Source organism: Rhinatrema bivittatum, chromosome 3, assembly GCF_901001135.1.
Source record: "Rhinatrema bivittatum chromosome 3, aRhiBiv1.1, whole genome shotgun sequence".
Taxonomy (NCBI): Eukaryota; Metazoa; Chordata; class Amphibia; order Gymnophiona; family Rhinatrematidae; genus Rhinatrema; species Rhinatrema bivittatum.
In genome coordinates, this window is record NC_042617.1 from 306,514,964 (window position 1) to 306,534,496 (window position 19,533).

The following is a 19,533-nucleotide window of genomic DNA, read 5'->3' on the forward strand; positions in this document are numbered from 1 at the left end:
AATAAGGGCTCAAAAGATAGTGGTTATCCTTTCTAACACACATTTTTATATTGGGCCAATTAAAGTATCAAAACCCGCAAAGAATTCACTTAAAAACTTATTCACACATACAAGCAGAACTCAAATGAAATTGCCAGTTTAAACCCTCCTCTAATTGCCTAAAACTGCTTCTAAATGGTAATCCAGGGTAGGACAACAAAAAAATAAAAACATGTCCCTTCTGCATTTGTAGTCCAGTATGCAGCAGTGAAACAAAATAGTCTTCCTAGCTGCAAACACCACCCCCTGCGATCAACCTCAGAATCCCTAGACTAGATATTCTTCCTAGTGTGTTACATCACATCGTCAGATCCACCAATAGCTTTTTCTTGAAGAAAAGGTTCACTTCGCTTTTTAAATCGACTTAGGGCCTAATTCCCTAAGGCTCTTCTCTCATTCTGTGTCTTTGTGGGGGAAAAAAAAGAAGAAAATGCTCAGCGAATCAAGCACATCTGCTAGCAAAAAACTTCACTGCTTGGAGTTTAAAAAACCAAACACAACACAACAACACACACCTCTCTTCCTTTGACGTGGAGGGAATCTATCACCCCTTAATCTTACTTAGAGGATGCACCTATGATTTTTTAATTTTTTTTACCTTCAGTAAAAAGTTCACCTATAAGAGATCCTTCTGGGGGGGGGGGGGGGGTATCGTGATATATTTCTATGGTGTCAAACCTCTTCTTAAATGCCTCATTACATTTTACATTTATGTCATCCGCCTCCAAATAAAGGATGCGGGGCTGCTTGCAACACATGAAAGTACAGCATTAAAATTACAAATGACAAAAGCATCATAAAAATACAAAATAAACTGCATAAAATACATAGATATATAAAAAGCATAAACAAAAAACATGTCCTCCCTGCCCCTTCCCTCACAAGGGATCAGGAAAATCTAAGCAAACTGTCACCCAAAACACTGCTCAAGCCAGTTCTCAAAGGGGAGACATTCCCCCCTCCCCTCCGTGTGGACAATCTCTCAGCCCATGTAAGCTCCTGTGCCCCCCTTTCATTAGCTTGGAGGCCCCTTCTTTAACATGTGGCTCTCCTGAACCCCAAGCTCCAAAGGCAGTTTGCCAAGTAGCTTATGTAGTACAAGGAGGACTCCCTTACTTCCTTGCTTTTACCATTTTACACTGTCAGAGAAGGGAGCCACACATCTGTATCTCTACCAAAGCAACACACTCTTGCTACTTTTAGGGTCCCTCGTCTTCAGTTTTATGTCATTTTCCCCTGAGAATTTATCTGTGTTTATTGGAACAACAACAATGAAAGAAGATCAGTGGAAAAATAAAATAAAGACTGAAAATGAACATCCCTAACTTTACTCTACAAAAAGACAGGCATACACGAAGTGCCAGTAAATGTAAAGTAAGACCAAAATAAACCCGGAAGTGTTGGGACAGAATTTTCTCTTTTATTCAGCTGTAAATGGCCGATTAAGCATTCTTATAAAAATGCATGTTATTGATTATGGGGCGGATTTTAAAACCCCTGCGCACATAAATCCGACAGGATTTACACGCGCAGGGCGCCGGCGGCCTATTTTGCATAGGCCGCCGGCGCGCGTAAAGCCCGTGACGCGCGTAAGTCCCGAGGCTTTCGAAACGGAGAGGGAGGGGGCTGCCGGCGACGCGCGCAAAGTTAAGGGGGGGGGGGGGTTTAGATAGGGCCGGGGGGGGTGGGGGGAGGGTGAAGAAAAGTTCCCTCAGAGGCCGCTCCGAAATCGGAGCGCCTCGGAGGGAACAGGCAGGCCGCGCTGGGCTCGGCCCGCGCAGGTTGCACAAATGTGCACCCCCTTGCGCGCGCTGACCCTGGATTTTATAAGATACGCGCAGCTACTCGCATATCTTATAAAATCTGGTGTACATTTGTTCGCGCCAGTGGCGCGAACAAAAGTGCCAGCGCGCGTATTGTTTTAAAATCCGCCCCTATGAGCATAACACTTGTCTGGCTTTTTTCTCTTTTCCTCTGTTTTTTTGTGTGTTTAATATCTAGTACTTCTATTTATTTATTAAATCCCTTCTTCATACCGACTCTCACACCACAATGATTTTAGGACCGTCCTTTAGGCAGTAATTTTCTCCAAAGTAGACTACTGCAACACTACACTTCTAGGCCTTCCAGCAACAACTCTCAAACCCCTTCAGCTGCTACAAAACGCCACCGCCAGAATCCTCATAAATACCCGAAAAAAACCGAACACATCACCCCCATTCTAAAAAGACCTCCACTGGCTTCCGATCCACTTTAGAATACTATTTAAGAGCCTAACACTAATACACAAATCCCTGCACAATGAAGACATGCTCTGGCTAAAACAACTCCTTCCTTTTTCAAACCCCGCAAAGAAACACCAGATCCGCAAGTAACGGAACTCTGCAAATACCCTCTCCCAAATCCATACGCTTCACCATGACTCGAGAATGAACACTCTCAATTGCCGGCCCTTCCATATGGAACTCAGTGCCACTTGAATTAAGACTTGAGCCAAACACTTCAAACTTCAAAAAGAAATTGAAAGACACGGCTGTTTAAGCAGGCTCTCTCATGACACCCGCCACATACCAACTAGCAACACACTAAACGCAAAATTCTTCAATAACACCCTCTGTATACACGTTCTTACTGTACTCTATATTTATTAGCATTACTGTTAGTTGTTTATATATCTATGCTTACCTTCTGTAACTTAACTTCCTCAACTGCCCTGAAATGTTTTGAGCAGTGTGAATGTTTCTTGAAATGTAATCCCCTATCCACTTGTTTGAGATGTAATTTCTTCTTCTCTCGTTTCAATGTAAAACCAATGTGATGTGCAAACGAACGTCGGTATAGAAAAGCCACAATAAATACTTTGGCTAGATATGAAGAAACATTTTTTTTTTAGTTTTCTGGTTTGTTAATTTTGCTGGAATTGTGTTTATGCAATATGCCATTCTTGATTTCTATATCAAGTTTCTTTGAAATATAGTTATGGTTTTTCACAATTAAAAAGTTTAAAAAACAAGACACAAACCAGGGGCATTTTTACATCTAGCCAAAAAGGCAATTATTTTATTTATATTCCAATTTTCAGCCACATCAAAAAGGATTACATTAAAAAAATTGAACACAAAAGCCCCAGTCCAAGATGGCTAGCATGAACATCCCACCTATACGTTACCTGGACCTTTCCCATAGGTCTGATAAGAGTCCTGGAAAACCAGGCCATGACCCGATATCGTATGTTCTGTCTTGCAATTAAAATTTTGAAATAAAAAGGAACCCTGGAAAACGAGAGGCAAATGTTAAAGTTTCAGTACAAGTGGTGACTCTGCCAGCCTTCATCGCTTTTCAGAGTTATTAGCAGGAAAATTCTTCAGTTATAAAGCAGTTTATGACCCATTCCTGGAGCAAGGTTTTGATGCCTCTCTAACCAATTCTTAACATTTTTTTGATTCCAAGGAACCTAAAAGTTGCTTGCAGGTTTCCTCAATTGCTGAACTTTTATTGGAGAAATTATTTACCTGATAATTTTGTTTTCCATAGTGTAGACAGATGGACTCAGGATCAGTGGGTTTATGCTCCCCTGCCAACAGATGGAGACGGAGCAAGCTGATGTTACAGTATATATAACCCTGCAGTGACCCCAGCCTGCCAGTATTCTTTTCAAAAGCAACTGTGGACTGACTAGCAAAAAACATGATTAAAAACAGTCAACCATAACTGGCCTCAACCTACTATAAACACTGAATTCACATAAGATTCTAGGTACTGGACCCAGAGCCCCACAGGAGGACTATTGACACACTCATGCGGCATCCGAGGGCGGGAAGCTGAGTCCATCTGTCTACCCTAAGGAAAACGAAATTAACAGGTAAGTAATTTCTCCATTTCCTAAACATGTAGACAAAAGGGTGGGAGGCTGCCTGCAGTCCAGTCAACACCACATGTGCAAAGGCTGCATCCTCCCGGGCCTTCATATCCAGACGATAAAACCTGGAAAAAGTGTGTAAGAAGGACCACGTCGCAGCTCGGCAGATATCAACGGGAGACAACAGACTAACCTCTGCCCATGGCACTGCTTGATCCCTAGTGGAATGGGCTCTAACCTTTCTAGCATCCACATATGCAGCTGTGACCACCTCCTTAATACAACAGCTATGGTAGCCCACAAAGCTGGAGTACCCTGCTTACTTCCACCATGGAGAGCAAACAGGTGATCAGTCTTTTGAAAAGACTCAGAGACCTCCAGATACTATACGACAAGATACTTAACATCCAAGGAGAACTAAAGGCGAAACTCCTCCGAATTCCTGACCTTATCCAAGGATGGCAAGGAGATGGACTAATTCAAATGAAAGTGCTAGACTACCTTGGGCAAGAAGGATGGTACGCAGCTGTAACACCCCCAGAGTCACCTAAAGGAATGGCTCTCGGCAAGACAAGGCCTACAGCTCAGAAATACGATGCACAGAATATATAGCCACAAGGAATACTGTCTTCAGAGTCAACAACCGTAAGGAAGGCTACGAAATGGTTGGAATGTAGGGCCTGCCAAAAAATCCAGCACCAAATTAAGACTCCATAATGGAATTGGTAACCTCAAAGGAGGCCTAAGGTGCTTTACTCCCTTCAAAAAATGGGCCACATCAGGATGAGATGAGAAGAAATCTCCATTCACCAAGCCTCTGAAGCAAGCAATAGCCACAACCTGTATCTTCAAGGAATTAAGGGCTAAGTCTTTATTTAATCTATCCTGCAAAAAAATTCAGAATGAACTAGGAAGAACACCCAGCTCCTCACACCAGACCTCAAAAAAACTCTCCAAACCCACACATAAGCCAAGGAAGTGGAGAACTTGTGAGCGTGGAGTAAAGTGGCAATCACTACAGAGGAATAACCACGCTTTAACAGGCGAGCCCTCAAGGGCCAAACAGTAAAACAGAATAGAGTCAGATCCTCATGAAGAACAGGTCCCTGCTGAAGCAGATCCATGTAAGGCAGAAGACAAAGGGGAGCCTTCACCAGGAGTCGTCACAAATCCACATACCACAGAGGCCTGGGCCAGTCTGGCACCATCAGGAGTACTAGCCCCCTATGGCCTTCGATCTTGCAAATTATCCTGCCCAGCAAGGGCCATGGAGGAAAGGCATAAAGCAATATGTCTTCTGGCTAGATCTGTAGAAGAGTGTCTATTCCCAGGGACCATGGAGCTTTCCTGCAACTGTAGAAACGAGAAACTTTCGTATTTCGAGAAGTCGCCAGCAGGTCTAGGAACGGAAGGCCCTAGCAATCCACAATCAACTGAAATGCCTCGGCTGACAACAGCCACTCTCCTGGGTCCAGACTCACCCTGCTGAGAAAGTCTGCTCTTACATTGTCTTTTCCTGCAATGTGAGAGGCTGAGATCATCTGCAGATGACTTTCTGCCCATTCCACCAGCTGGTCTATTTCCTGCGACACTTGCTTCCTACCTGGAGATTGATATTGGCCACAGTCATTGCATTGTCCAACATCGCCTGACCGCTTGATCCTGCAGCCTGTGGCTGAACTGCAACCATGCCAGCCGTTCCGTCTGGGCCTCCAGGAGACTGATGTTCTAGCGGGACTCTTTTTTTCTTTATTGAAGTTTTATTATACATTGTACACAGTGACAACTGTCAGAACATTTAGAACAACAGTAGTAAATTCCCACCTCCCCCCCTTTCCCCCACCCTCCCTCCGACTCTTTAGCATTCCAGTGCCCTTGGGCCATTAACTCCAGACAGTGAGCCCCCCACCCCCAACCATGGAGACTCGCATCTGTCGTGAGTACCAACCAGGCTGGAGATGATAATCCTCCTGCAACCACCACTGGAGGCGGGAGCAGATTTCCATTGGCAAGCGGAGCTGAACCGCATAATCCTGAGATTGCGGGTTCCTACATGATAGCAAAGAGTGCTGAAAAGGACGTATATGCACCCTTGTCCAAGGTACCACTTCCAGGGTAGCTGCCATCAAGCCAAGTACCACACTGTTGGCCATATGGTGTTCATCATCTGACACACTTGAGACTACATCAATCTCTGGATCCGCACGTCCGGTAGGAAAACTCTGTCCTGTCCCGTGTTGAACGGGACCCCCAGATCTCCAATGACTGGAATGATTGAAGATTGTTCTTGTCAGGTTCACCACCCAACCGAGCTCCTGCAATAAAGGAGATCACCTTGTGTGTCACTAAGCGGCTCTCTTCATGAGACTTGGCTCGAATCAGCCAGTCATCCAAATATAGGTGCACCAGGATTCCCTCTTTTCACAAGGCCACCACGACCACAATCTTGGAAAATGTTCTGGGAGCAGTGGCTAGACCAAAAGACAGCACCAGAAACTGATAATGGCACCCACAACACCGCAAAGCATAGAAAGCGTTGGTGTTCCAATCGGATGGGAATGTGAAGGTAAGCCTCTGACAGATCCAAGGAGGTCAGAAATTACCCTGACTATGCCGCCATTATTACAGAGCATAAGGTTTCCATTCGAAAATGAGTCACCTTCAAGTGATGGTTGATCCTCTTGAGATCTAAGATGGAACAAAAGAAGCCCTCCTTCTTGGGCACAACAAAATAAATGGAATATCACCCCATACTTTGAGACGTGGGCACCGGAACCACAGCCCTCAGTCTGAGGAGCCTTTCAAGTGTGAACTCCACTGCCTGCTTCTTCTGTGGGGAGTGGCAAGGAGACACCATGAACACATCCAGAGGAATACTGCAAAATTCCAGTGCATACCCTTCACGTCCCACCTCCAGGACCCACTGGTTCAATATGATCTCGATCCACCTCCAATAAAAAAAAAGAGACACACACACACTCACCCCCATTTCCTGTTCCGGAAGGTGGGTTGGCAAACCTTCATTGGGAAGCTCGGGAAGGTCCACCACCTAAGTCCACTCCTCTCTTGGGCTGCCAGCAACAAAAGGACTGAAACCTACCAAAAGGCAGCGTCCCCTGAAAGGTCCTCCCTCTGTAACCCCAGAAATGACCCCTCATACCAAAGGGGCGTCGTAACTATTTCTTACCCTCCGGCAACTGAGGCACCCGAGACTCGCCCCACTTACTGGCCAGTTTCTCCAACTCACTCTCAAACAAGAGGAAGCCTTTATAGTGCATCTTGGTAAGAGTGTCTTTGGAAGCTGTCAGCTGACCAATTTCGCAACCAGAGCTGACGCTTGGCCGCTATCCCGAAGCGGCTCCTCTGGCTGAGTTCTAGACCAAATCACAGCCTACGTCTGCGAAAAAGGCGGCAGCAGGCTCTGGAATTCCCTCCAGACTCAACCTCCTGAGAGAGAAGCAGACAAGATCTCACCACTAAGGCACAACAAGAGGCAATCTGTAAATTTGTCGCCACTGTCTCAAAGGCCTGCTTAAGAATAGCCTCAATCCTTCAAGGCCACTCCTCCCTCTATGGGAATAGCCGTCCGCTTAGACCCGGCACATACCAGGGCATCTGCTTTGGGAAAATGCAAACGCTCTCTCGCAGCCAGATCAAGGAGGTAAAGGCCTTCCAATATCTGACCCACTTTAAAATTTGCCACTGGGGCATCCCATTCCAGATTAATCAATTCCTGGATAGCATCCATCACCGGGGGGGGTGGGGAGGGAGAAGGGGAAAGTGACTTTACGGAAGGAAACCAAAATGGGATTCTTTCTCGGCTCTGACACAGCATTCGAACCAGGAACACTCAACTGTTTCAAGTTCTGGGAAATCAGGGCCAGCAGTTCATCTCCATGAAAGAACCACAACATGGTTCGATATGGTTCCAGCTCTGGAAGAATTTCCCCATCTTCCAGGGAATCAGGATCAACCACATCAGTGCCATCGGGATTCCTGTCGGGAACACCTGCAGGGAGCTGAGGCTAGCCCCGGCGCTTAAGCATAGGACTGGAAGAGGGAGGAGCCACCGGCTGAGGGTCTGACCGGACAGAAATGGGGGAAGCGGAGAACTCCGCCTGAAGAAAAGCTTGTAAGTCTTGAAAATAGTCTACCCAAGAAAAAGTAGCCAGGTCCAGACTAAGCCGAGAAGGAACTGGAGCTGGTCCCACAGAACTGCCCTCGCCAGTGGAAAAGCCAGTCAAGGGAGTACCAGGATCCGGCATCCCTCCAGTCAAGGCCGTGACCAACCCATCATCAGAATTGGAAGATCCACGTTTAGCAAAATCCGAGGAAGACAACTCTCCCTGAGCATCTGAGAAAAGATTAGATGCCACTGAAGCCCTAATATGACAGGCAACACAAATAGGAAGACGCTTAGGCTTCTTGCTTACCGGCGCCATCACTGCGGTAAACGTGCATTGGAACAGCTCACGCTCAAAAATGAAATGCCCCCAGAAAATGAGCGGAGAAAGGTGCACGCACAACCTGTGCACCAAGATAAACTGTAAAAGAGTTTGTATGCGTAAAAAGCGCACCCAAAAACTGAGCACACAACACGTGCGCAGACGACACACTGTGCACACTGATGGCCTATACAGGGAAGCAGAACACGCACAAAAGCGCGCAAAAAATGGCTGCCGTGGCCTACCATGCAGTGTGCAAGAAAAAAGCCTCAGTGCAGGGCCTAGCCCATGGGGGCAGCTCAACCCGATAGGCTGCCCAGTTTCCCCAACAGGAGCGGGAACCAATGTCGGCACGGCGCGCCGAGAATGGAGACCTGAGGAAGTCCTGAAACCCCTCTGTCTCCGATTCAGGGAAAACTCTCTCTTTTTTTTAAACCTTACCTGAGCTCAGCACTTACCAGCCGAGTACAGAGATGGTCTCCTGCTGGCGGGGGGGGGGGGGGGGGGGGGGCGGGGAGGAGAGGGATTCAGCCTCCTGCTCCAGCTGAACTAGCAGCTAAGTCCACACCAGGAAATCCAGCTACTGGACCAAAGCACACCTCTGAGGGACCACGGAAATCACCTCAGGAATTCTCAACTGGGGAGGGACCTTTAGGTATCAACGCAGGAGAGCGGAGCTTTCTTTTTCCAAATTTAGAATTTATTTATTATTATTTATTTATTTATTTAAAGGCTTTTATATACCGATGTTCATGTACTAGTACATATCGCGTCGGTTTACAGAGAACCAAAGTTGGAAATTACATCGAACATGTGGGTACAAATAACAAGGCGAACTTCGTATGAAATTATAGATAAATCAAAGAACTTGTCTTACAACTAGTTACAAGTAATAGTCAATTAAAGATATTAAAGGATAACAAAAAACAAAAAAAAACAAACTTAGATTTACATTTCAAAATTTCTCGTTTCAAAAAGCTCAAAGCAATCCCCATAGGGAGATGCACATCCACCATCTGCTGGAGACAGAGAATACTGGCAGCTGGGGTCACTGCAGGGTTATATATACTGTGACATCAGCTTGCTCCATCGCCATCTGCTGGCAGGGGAGCCTCTGGTCCTGAGTCCATCTGTCTGCATGCTAGGAAAATAAATTTTAAGAAAAAATTAAAAACATTATATTACACACACACACACAGGACTGTAAAAGGAAAGCCTTAACTTACACCGTACAAGCAGAATACAGAAAACCATAGTCAAAGCAAACTTATTTTTGGGCTGCTTTCCTATAGGGAAACTGACTTTATAGAGATCTCTCTTGTCTTTTCCTTATTTATTTACAAAAATTTCTATACCACAGCATTAACACTCTAGTGTTCGCAGTGGTGTACAACACCAACTTATACAATGTCATAAAATACAAACATAATACATCAAACAATAAAATGAAATATAACTCCATACTGACTGCATAAAAATATTCTTATGAAAATGAGAGCATTTTGTTGAAAAAAAAAAGCACTTAGATGTACCTCTATGGGTGTTTCTTTGGCACTCGGAATCTTTAGTAACGTGAGCTGATAAGGCACAACCCACAACAACTTTCCACATTCATTCAAAAATTTGTGCTAAAGATCCTAGAGCACCCAGTGACCACCCAGCTTCAAACTTTCCATGTACCCCTGACACTTCTAATCTCAACTTTTTAAAATATGATATAGGGAAACTGGTCAACTTACTTTCAGAGAACACTGTGATGTCAGTTAGCATTTTTAAAGCTGCTGTGCTCCAAGTTAGCGCCTGTAATCACCAGCTAACACCATTTTTTTTGTCTAGTTAGATTTGCAGAAAAACTGCTTAATGATCTACTTGCTACACAGCAATTCACATAAGACTGAATTTTCGATTCGGGGGGGGGGGGGGGGTGTTACACCACTGGCTGGTCCCTGTGCGCATTTTTGCATAGGCCTGGCGACGTGCGCAAGCCCCGGGATGCGTGTAAGTCCCAGGGCTTGAAAAAAAGTGGGCGGGGCGTGGAAGGAAAGTCCCCTCCGAGGCCGCGCCATGTATTATGTTAAATGGAGAATTAACTAGTATTGCTGCCTTAACCTGGCTCATGTAGTGCAGCAAAAATCACATAGATGCTGGGGTCCTTAAAAAAATTTCAACGTCAACCACAAGGTTGCTGTGGTTGCTAAAAGAAAAAGAGAAAAAAAAAGTGTATTGCTGCAAAGGGACAAAGCCAGGGAGGATCGCACAGTGGGGAATTTCCATAAACTCAGATTTCATGCTTGGGCTAAAGAACTGCTTTTGGCCCTTTCCGGCGGCGGTCACCGCCATCTACCATTCTTTGTTTTTAATACAATTCAAATTGAGCTCTGGCTTTCAAAGGAATTTACCACTATGTCAAGCAAATGAAGCTAAGGTACACTGCGCACGTTTCCCCTCCTTGGTGTTCTATTTTTCTCTCTCGCCAGTAGCGGTTAAAATAATCCCCAGTATCAGAGCTTGAATTTCTCAAAAGTAGCTCAGTAAGGTTCTATTGAGGAAAGTAATTCAACCTTTACAAAGTAAGGTTTTTGTTCCCTGTGCAAAGCTCCACAAGTGCTGCAAATTCTACTAGAGCTAGGTTACAATCTGTCTCTAAACTCAAGAGATCGCTGGGGCTGGCAGAAACACAATACCAGCTGCATATGGCAAGCTATCTTGTACCAGCTCCTGCAAACGGGCAATGAGCAGGCAGCACACTTGCACGTGCTGTGCGATTGTCACCCTACTTCCACAAAAGCGCTTGCATCACTGAACAGAGTGGTTTTACAATCCCGTATTCCAGCATCAAACCCCACCAGTGGTATCCCCAGGGGAAGTCACGCAAGAGACGTGGCCAGATCACATTTCTCCCCCCCCAGGGAGTCTCCCCACTGAGATGAGAACAGTCTGTGAATCGAAAAACAAAAACACACACCACCCTGGGATTTTGTTTAACCATTCAGATGATTGGAATGATTATTATCTCAAAATGTTCCTGCTGGGCGTACCCCTGATCAGCAGCCTTCGGTACACAGACATCCATCCTTCCCTCAAATCTCGGGGACTGTTATGCAATACGAGGGAATTGAAGTTGCGTTCAAATATTTTCTTTTTCAAAAATGAGTGCACATCTTTCTAGAAAAGAAAATAGCTTAGTTTCACATGGCACTGTAAAATGGATGTGGAGAGGTAGGGGGTTGCCTCTAAATGTAATGGTTTATAGATCTCTACACGGTTGTGAAATCCAATTTTAATTCTGAAAGCAATAATAAATCCCATCTTCATTTTGAAAAGTAAAGATAAAGCTGTACCCTGGATAAGCACAAACTCAAGAAAAGAAACAGAGAGCTGAATGGCTGGCAGCATTCATCTGAATAGATGAAAACCAATGCAGAAAACCGAAATACATGCTTATTTCTAATTCATGGACTCCCCAACCACCTTGACTATGTAAATTAGACTTTTGACTCAATTGGTTTGGTCTTGGAATAGATAAAACCCAAGTACTGAAATGTTCCGAAGGAGGAGTAGCCTAGTGGTTAGAACAGTTAACAGGATCCAGGAAATATGATCACATTACACCCTCCCTGATGGCACTGCATTGGTTACCAGTACAATCCAGAATCTACTATAAAGTAATAATGATAATATTAAACATCATTCATTCCAATAACACCAGACTGTTTGGAGTGACATTACAGTCAACGAACACCAAGATCCCAAATTAAAGGACTACTAAATATTCCCACAATCCGGAGCACACACCTGACACAAATAAGAGACAGAGTATTCTCCATACCGGAAACACTACGTATCTTACCAGACAGAAATAAATTTAAAAAGTGAATTAAAAGACATGGCTATTCATAAACACACATAATTTAACTTAAAAACTCAGAATATACAGAGCCATAATGACAAGAAGGACAAATGATAAATGCATCATGAAGAATAATTCAAACGAGAGAATGCATGATTCTGAAACAGCCCACAGACTAAGATGAGAAAACTACCATTTTATTTGGGATGACCCATACTCCTTGCCTTACATACTAGTTGTAATTCCTTAACCAACAAGCCTTCAGGCTGTTGATGCAACTCACTATTGCTCTCTTGTTTTAAAAGCAGGGGGAAAAGAGGAAAAGGGGAATTCGTTTCAGACAGCAACCAACAAGGACATGAATTCTATGGTCTGAGAAAACAAATAACCATGGGGGGAACTTGCTGATGCAATTATTATTACCCTTAACCAACAAGCCTTATACTTGTGAGGTAACTCCAACATTGCTCTCTGCTTCAAACAGCAAGAGTTAACAGGGAATTGGGCTATGACCACACCAAACAAGGGCCCTTACTTTAACGGTTTGGGAAACTAAGTATGATACCTTTATGGGGGAGACTGTATGGCACGACTGGTGCAGACTGGATGGACCATTTAGTCTTTTTCTGCCGTCATTTCTATGTTATTTATGTTTCAATATGTCCCAGAAACAATCATTAGATATATGAAAATTAATACCTACCGTACATAGGAATACAAATATAACCAATTGCTTTGTTCTTGTTTGTCTGTTGAATTTATAACAATGAATGTCATCTTGTAAACCATTGTGATCTATACATGGAACGATGGTATGTAAAATGTCTAAATAAACAGCGGACTGAGATCCAGGGAAACCAGGATTCAAATCCCACTTCTCACACCAACCCTCCTTTGTGATGTTAGGGAAGTCACTATCTCTCCCTGTTGCACTCAGGCTGTACACACTCTGGGCCTGATTTTCAAAATAATTTACAAACTTAAAATTGGGGTTTACACATGTAAATGCACTTTACCCATTTAAGTGGGTTTTTGAAAATTGCTACAATATGCGCCATTGAATTGTCCATAGGATTTACTTACGTAGGTGCACTTAACGTGGGTAAATGGCTTTTGAAAGTTGCTACAATAGTAGTTAATTTACACATACATACATTATTCAACATCTACATGACCCCACTATGCAAACTCCTCAACGAAACAGGACTGCTACATTACGTATATGCTGACGATGTACAAATCTTACTCCCAATCAAAGACTCCATCGAACACACCCTAGAGCGATGGACACACACCTATCATCAATAAAGCACCTACTATCACAACTATCCCTTACTCTCAATCACACTAAAACTGAAATCCTATACATATCCAGCAAACCCGCCACCGACCCCTCCACACAACCTCTCACAAATCAATCACTCACTACAGTCAAAAACCTTGGCATCATGCTAGACAATCAACTAAACTTCAAAAAAAAAAAAAAAAAAACCACATCAACAACCTACTAAAAGATGGATTTTACAAACTCCAAATCCTAAGAAAGCTCAAGCCACTGCTATACCCACAACACTTTCGAACAGTTCTACAGGCTCTTCTCTAAACTTGACTACTGCAATGCCCTACTGGGCCTCCCAACCTCAAACCCATTCAACTACTCCAAAACACTGCCGCCAGAGCCCTCACAAACAGAAAGAGATCAGACCACATCACACCCATCCTTAAAAGACCTACACTGGCTTCCACTCCCTCAGAGACTACAGTACAAAACCTTAACCATCATTCACAAAATCCTCCACAACGACAAAACTAACTGGCTGCCCTCCCCCCTTCTCCTCCATACTCCCACACGGAATCTTCGCTCCTCAAACCCTGGACTCCTACAAACGCCGCTCCCTAAAGCCACTCAATGGATATCTCCAAGGGATCGAACTTTTTCAATTGACGGCCCCATCCTTTGGAACAAACTCCACACAGAACCAAGAACAGATCCATCCACCCAATCGTTCAAGAAAAATCTTAAGACATGGTTATTCCGCAAAGCTTTCCCCAACAACACACGCGAACCAACCCCAAAAAACAGGCCCTAACCCTTCAGTCAGGGTAAACACCGCCCTCCACCACCACACCAACAAATCTATCCATCCACACAATAGACAGCATGCTCCCTCAACACATTTTCCTCTCCATCACGATCCGTCCAACATAAGTCCCTTATTACTACATATATTTAAGGTCTCATTACTATCTCTGATACAACATATACCTAATGTTAATTATTGTTATTCTATTTTTACTCATGCTGTCTATTCCTTATCTAATATTACTGTTATTCTGTTACTCTAATGCTAATTACTGTTTATTTTTTTAAATTATGCTGTCCATTCCCCTATCAATACTGATTACTGCCATTACCAGCATTGTTTGTTACTCATGTTACCACTATAACAACATCATATTACTTTTCTCCAATTGTGTTTGGACCTGGGCAAAAGGAAATACCTTTCCTCCTGCACCTTCAAGCTACATGTAAACCGATGAGATGTGTAAATCGAATACCGGTATATAAAAACAAATAAATAAAAACAAACATGTACATCTTTTTGAAAATTCACCCATATGTGTGGCATGGGTTTCTTATATCTGAACATTTATCACCATTGTACAGCAATGTGAAAGTGCAGTAGCACTATGAATATGGTGGCATTGTCGTTACACAATACAGCCTTTATTCAAGTGTCAAGAAGTGAAGGACGCCATCATCAGGATGCACCAAGTTCACCGCCTTCTGCTGCATTTCCCTGAATGTAAGATTTGCACTGCTTTCTATTTTTTTTTTTTTTTTTTTTTTGCGCATTGGATCATTAAGCTCTTATTCTTTCCTCTTGCCTCCCTTTCTTTATTTGTTTAGGGTTTTCCTTTCTCGAGGCAGGTCATATAGGATTCAGTTAAAAGAAATAAGTTTCTCTCACATTTGCAAAGAATAGAGCCTTTCATACATTTACCAGACTGAACCACGAATGCACAAATGTCACATCGACGACACAACAGTTTAAATTATAGTTCAGGTCTGTGGACATCTCCTGTTATTAGGGGCCAGGGTTTGGTCAATACATTGTACTGTTATCTCCAAGAAAAAATATATATATATATCGTGTTCCACTGCCATAGAGAGTCAAATTAACAGAGAAAATTAAAAGCGGAATGTAAATAATTATTAGCAAATAAAACAATTTTGCCTTAGACTGAATAATTTTGTTTATTTCTTGCTCAAGTTAACAAAACAGGTGTTTGAAAAAATCAGCACAGTACATACAAAAAAGCAGTTGTAAAAAACAAACAAAAAAAAAACAAAAATGCAACACTGGCTGTGCTAAAGAAGAAAGAATATCTACTGGAGACGTGTTTCTCCCTTCGAGATCAATTGTCCATTTTTTGGACCATGACCCAAGCAAACCTAACGTAGGGCTACCCAAGGGTACAGGATCTTCACCCGAGGTGATGCCGCACCCAAAATAATCCATAACCAACAGAAACCCAGCACTATGCCACCTTTACCAGCTATTCAAAGCTGCTCTCACAATCAGGCTTTGATACAGTTGACCAAAAATAGTGCACCCCCCTCCCCATCCCAAAGCATACACCCAAGGCAAGCAGCTCATGTTGGCACAAGGGGAAGTGGCAAGCTAGCATTAGTTTGGGAACCATGCAAGACTAACTGGGATAAACAGAAGGAAAGGCCACTCTCAGGTGAAAACGGAAGCCGCAAGCATGGCCCTGCCACATTAGAGGGGCTCAAGATCCATCCTCTCCCCCCTCCCCAGTCACCTCACTCAGGGGCCAACATTTAAACTGAGCACTAAAACTGTGTGCTGACATTCAGCGAGTGCATGGTTTCTTAACGCACCCTCTTAAAATTTTTCTAACTCACGATGCAGTGAGGTAATGGTATGCTAATGCATTAGGAGTTTAAAAAAAAAAAAATGACACGAGCCCAAAAATGTGTGTGAAGAAAATGCCTAGTGTGCATTAAAAACAAGTTTTATGCACACTAGCCATGTCTGTTGTGCATAAAATATGATTTATGTCCACAAAAAATTATTTCAATGCAGAAAGCATTTTTGGTACACCTAAATCCTATTTTGTGTACACAAAGCTTGTTTTCTGCGCATAAAATCCCAACTACAGGTCCTGGCACCAGAACTCCACCTTCTGCCCATAGACCAACATTAGCCTTGGAAACTTTACTCCATTTAAGTTGCCAGCTGTTTGCGTGGGATGGGGAAGGGTATTACCAAATGCCATCATTAGTGTGGGATTTGCATGAGAAGGCACTAACCTGTATGCACTTGTTCTGTGTGTGTAAAACTCCGTGCAGCATCAGCAGTAAAGTTGGTGCACAGCTGCGGGTCAAACCATGCACTCTGCCGAGTACACCTTATTACATCGCTCCCTTATTTCAGTAGTATAGACAGACGCATTGGATAGAGCTAAACAATATGCTATTTGTATGTTATTGCATGACTAACCATTTCCAGATACCACTGAAAAAAAACTTTTAACCTGAACAAACCTTGCCTGCAATCCCTCACCAATATCTGAGGTTTTTACAACAAGCATCTGTTTCATCTGTGCACAAACCCTGTGGTCATCCATGACTCGACACCACAAAACAGCAGTTATGTTTCTAAAATAAATATTTTTATCACAAACAAAATCCCCCAAACAAAGCATGAAAACGACATTTGTGAAGATAGCTTTCCCTGATCTCTCCCCAATTGTTTTTTCGTCTTTTTTTTTCCAGCAGAGATGCTTTGCCCAGGTCCTCTGTGGCAGTGGAGAGGTAGGGTGAGAGTTGGAGTATAGAAGGGAGCTGTTTGCTGCCACCTTCTCTGCAAGTGTTACTAACATACGGCTAACAGATTTTTCCCCATTCTGTATCTAAGGAGAAAATGCCTGGTACACTTGTCCCTTAGTAGTCCTACACACATTTGTGCAGAAACTGGCAAACTGTTAGACAGAAACAGAGATAAGAGAGGGCATGGCAGAGCAGAAATGCATCAAATCAAATGAACCCTCTGGAAAGACAAAGATAAAAACAGCAAGCCATGAGGGAGAGTCCTTGTCAAGGAGCACAAGTGACAGCTCTGGCTTTAATTTAAAGAAAAATGGCCTGTCTGGTGTGTGACAACAAGAACTGGCACCCTGTCTCCCCTCCCAAAAGTCCTTCAAGCTTTCAAATCCCACCCACAGAGATAACAGAGCGCTTCTCAATATCTTTCTTCATCTGGGAAGGAGGTTTCTTCCTGGACATAAGGCACAAAACAGTCAAGACTCTTGCCCCACATAATCTCTCTCCAATGCTTTAATAAACATCATCCTTATTAACATCACAATTACTCCATCACAAAACCATGTTATGAAGGAATCAACAATGTGAAAGCAAGCAGGTACCCTAAAGTAAGTAGGAGTGACTTCATGTCCTTTCCCCAGTACATCAACACCTGCACTTTGATGCATATTATATAATAAGGAAAGACAAGATGGAATAGCGTGAAGTAGAATGCAACAGAATATGTAGGATTGGAGACTGCCTGCGGGCCCGAGTGGTTCAATGTCCCTTTAACAGCTACTATTGTAGTAAACTCAGTGATTACAGCAGTACTAGCTCCAATGGACATCAGTTCAAAGGGAGACATCAACCAAACAGGTGGCTATTTCCATGCATATGGAGTACTCATAGGCATGCAAGCAACTGTCACACAGTCTCTGGAAAATGCTTGTGGCTCGATAACTTGCAGAGCTGCAGATTTTTTGTAAACAACAAAAAAAAAAATCAGTTTCTTCTCCTGTTGGTGTTTAGAGCAATATTTTAGCACTGTACAACCGTGGAGAGCATCTCCACCTAACCTAATCCAGCAAAATACAGGAAAACACAAGAGGGACTAACCTCCTCCTCCTTTTGGGCCAGCGACTCCAGCAACAAGCTGAATGCAAGGGATGGAAATGCCAGAGATGGAAATGCCAGAGGAGAATCCAAGGCAATGCAGAGAAAGCAAGGGCTAGAAATGAAAGGAGTAGAGGAACGAATGGCCAGGTGAGAGGGGAAAAAGGCTGGTCGGGATGAAGTGGGGTGGTTAGATCGAGAGGAGCTGATCAGAGGGCAAAGGCAGAAAATAGTGGCAGAGAGGGCTTGACCGGGGGTGGGGGGCGCACACTTGACCCTTCAGCACGGATCCCGTTACTCACAGCGCTCGCAGCTTGATCCACATCTTCTTGCTGGGTGCCGACTTCAGCTCCAGTGGTGACTGGCAGCACTCGAGCAGCTCTTTCTCCGAGCTCGGGGAGTCCATGGCTGCCTGCGGAGGGAACCAGAAAAACGGGGAGGAGTGTGTGTGTGGAGGGGGGGGGGGGGGGGGGAGGTGGAAAGGAATAAAATAAAAAAAAAATTACCGTGTCAGAGAGCTCGCTCCGAAATACAGACAGCTAAAAAAAACCAATAACATATGCAAGGCGTGCCTACCCGCCGCCTCAACAACCTGCGGAGAAACCACCGCGGTTCCGGCGTCAGCAACCGGACACTAACGAAGAGGTAGCAACAAGCCAACGTGTGCCGCCACCGCTCCTCCGCAGCGTTCCCGCTAAACCTCCCCGCCCAGGCTCCGCCCAACACCACGCCCCCTCCCCGTTCGGAGCTCCGCCCCCAGGGCCCCTCCGAGGCTCCGCCCCGCGCCTCCCGGGCTTCTCTCTTCGCTGCGGAGGATGGTTAAGGGAGAGAGGGAGGGTCGCCGATCTTTGAATCCCCCTCGGCCACGGATTTACCGTTCCATATTTACACTTTGTTTCATGGTTTACTGGTGTTACTTTTGTTTCGGTCCGGGAAGAGAGTTTAATTCTGATAGGAAAGTAAATAGGAAGAAAGCTACTGCCGAGAGGCAGGCAAGTCCAGGGGCGGATTGTGGGAAAGTAGTGGCCCGGGGGATTTTTCTCCAAGTGGCCCATGGATACCCAATTACACATACAGTATAATTTACATATATATGCACCAGTGGTGGATTGCAGGAAAATATAGGCCTGGGGGATTTTTTCAAAACCAGCCCTTTCCCTGCAGCACATATATCAACAGCTCCCAAAAGCACGCCATGTTAATTCTGGAACCTGATGGAATTGAGCTAAAATATCTCCCAAATAAACATCTTGTGAGGTAAAAATATTACTTACAACATGTATATTATACTTGTATGGAGTGCTGAAAAACCCTGCAAAAAAGTAAAAAAGATCCTTGGAATTGGTATTAGGTCTATTGTAATGTGTATTGGGTATGAGCTTTGCCCTCAGAA

General features: G+C 44.0%; 1 protein-coding gene across 1 annotated transcript in view; it reads right to left on the minus strand.

The window, feature by feature from the left end:
* Nucleotides 1–18,831, minus strand: part of PDE1B (phosphodiesterase 1B) — a 545,540-nt gene extending 526,709 nt beyond the window's left edge. The window contains exons 1-2 of the mRNA XM_029595125.1: nucleotides 18,717–18,831; nucleotides 18,443–18,552 (exon numbers count right to left, since the gene is read on the minus strand). Coding sequence (XP_029450985.1) covers nucleotides 18,443–18,546 — 104 coding nt within the window. The 5' untranslated portion in view covers nucleotides 18,547–18,552; nucleotides 18,717–18,831. The remainder of the gene's footprint in view (nucleotides 1–18,442; nucleotides 18,553–18,716) is intronic.
* Between the last annotated feature and the right edge of the window lie 702 nt (nucleotides 18,832–19,533).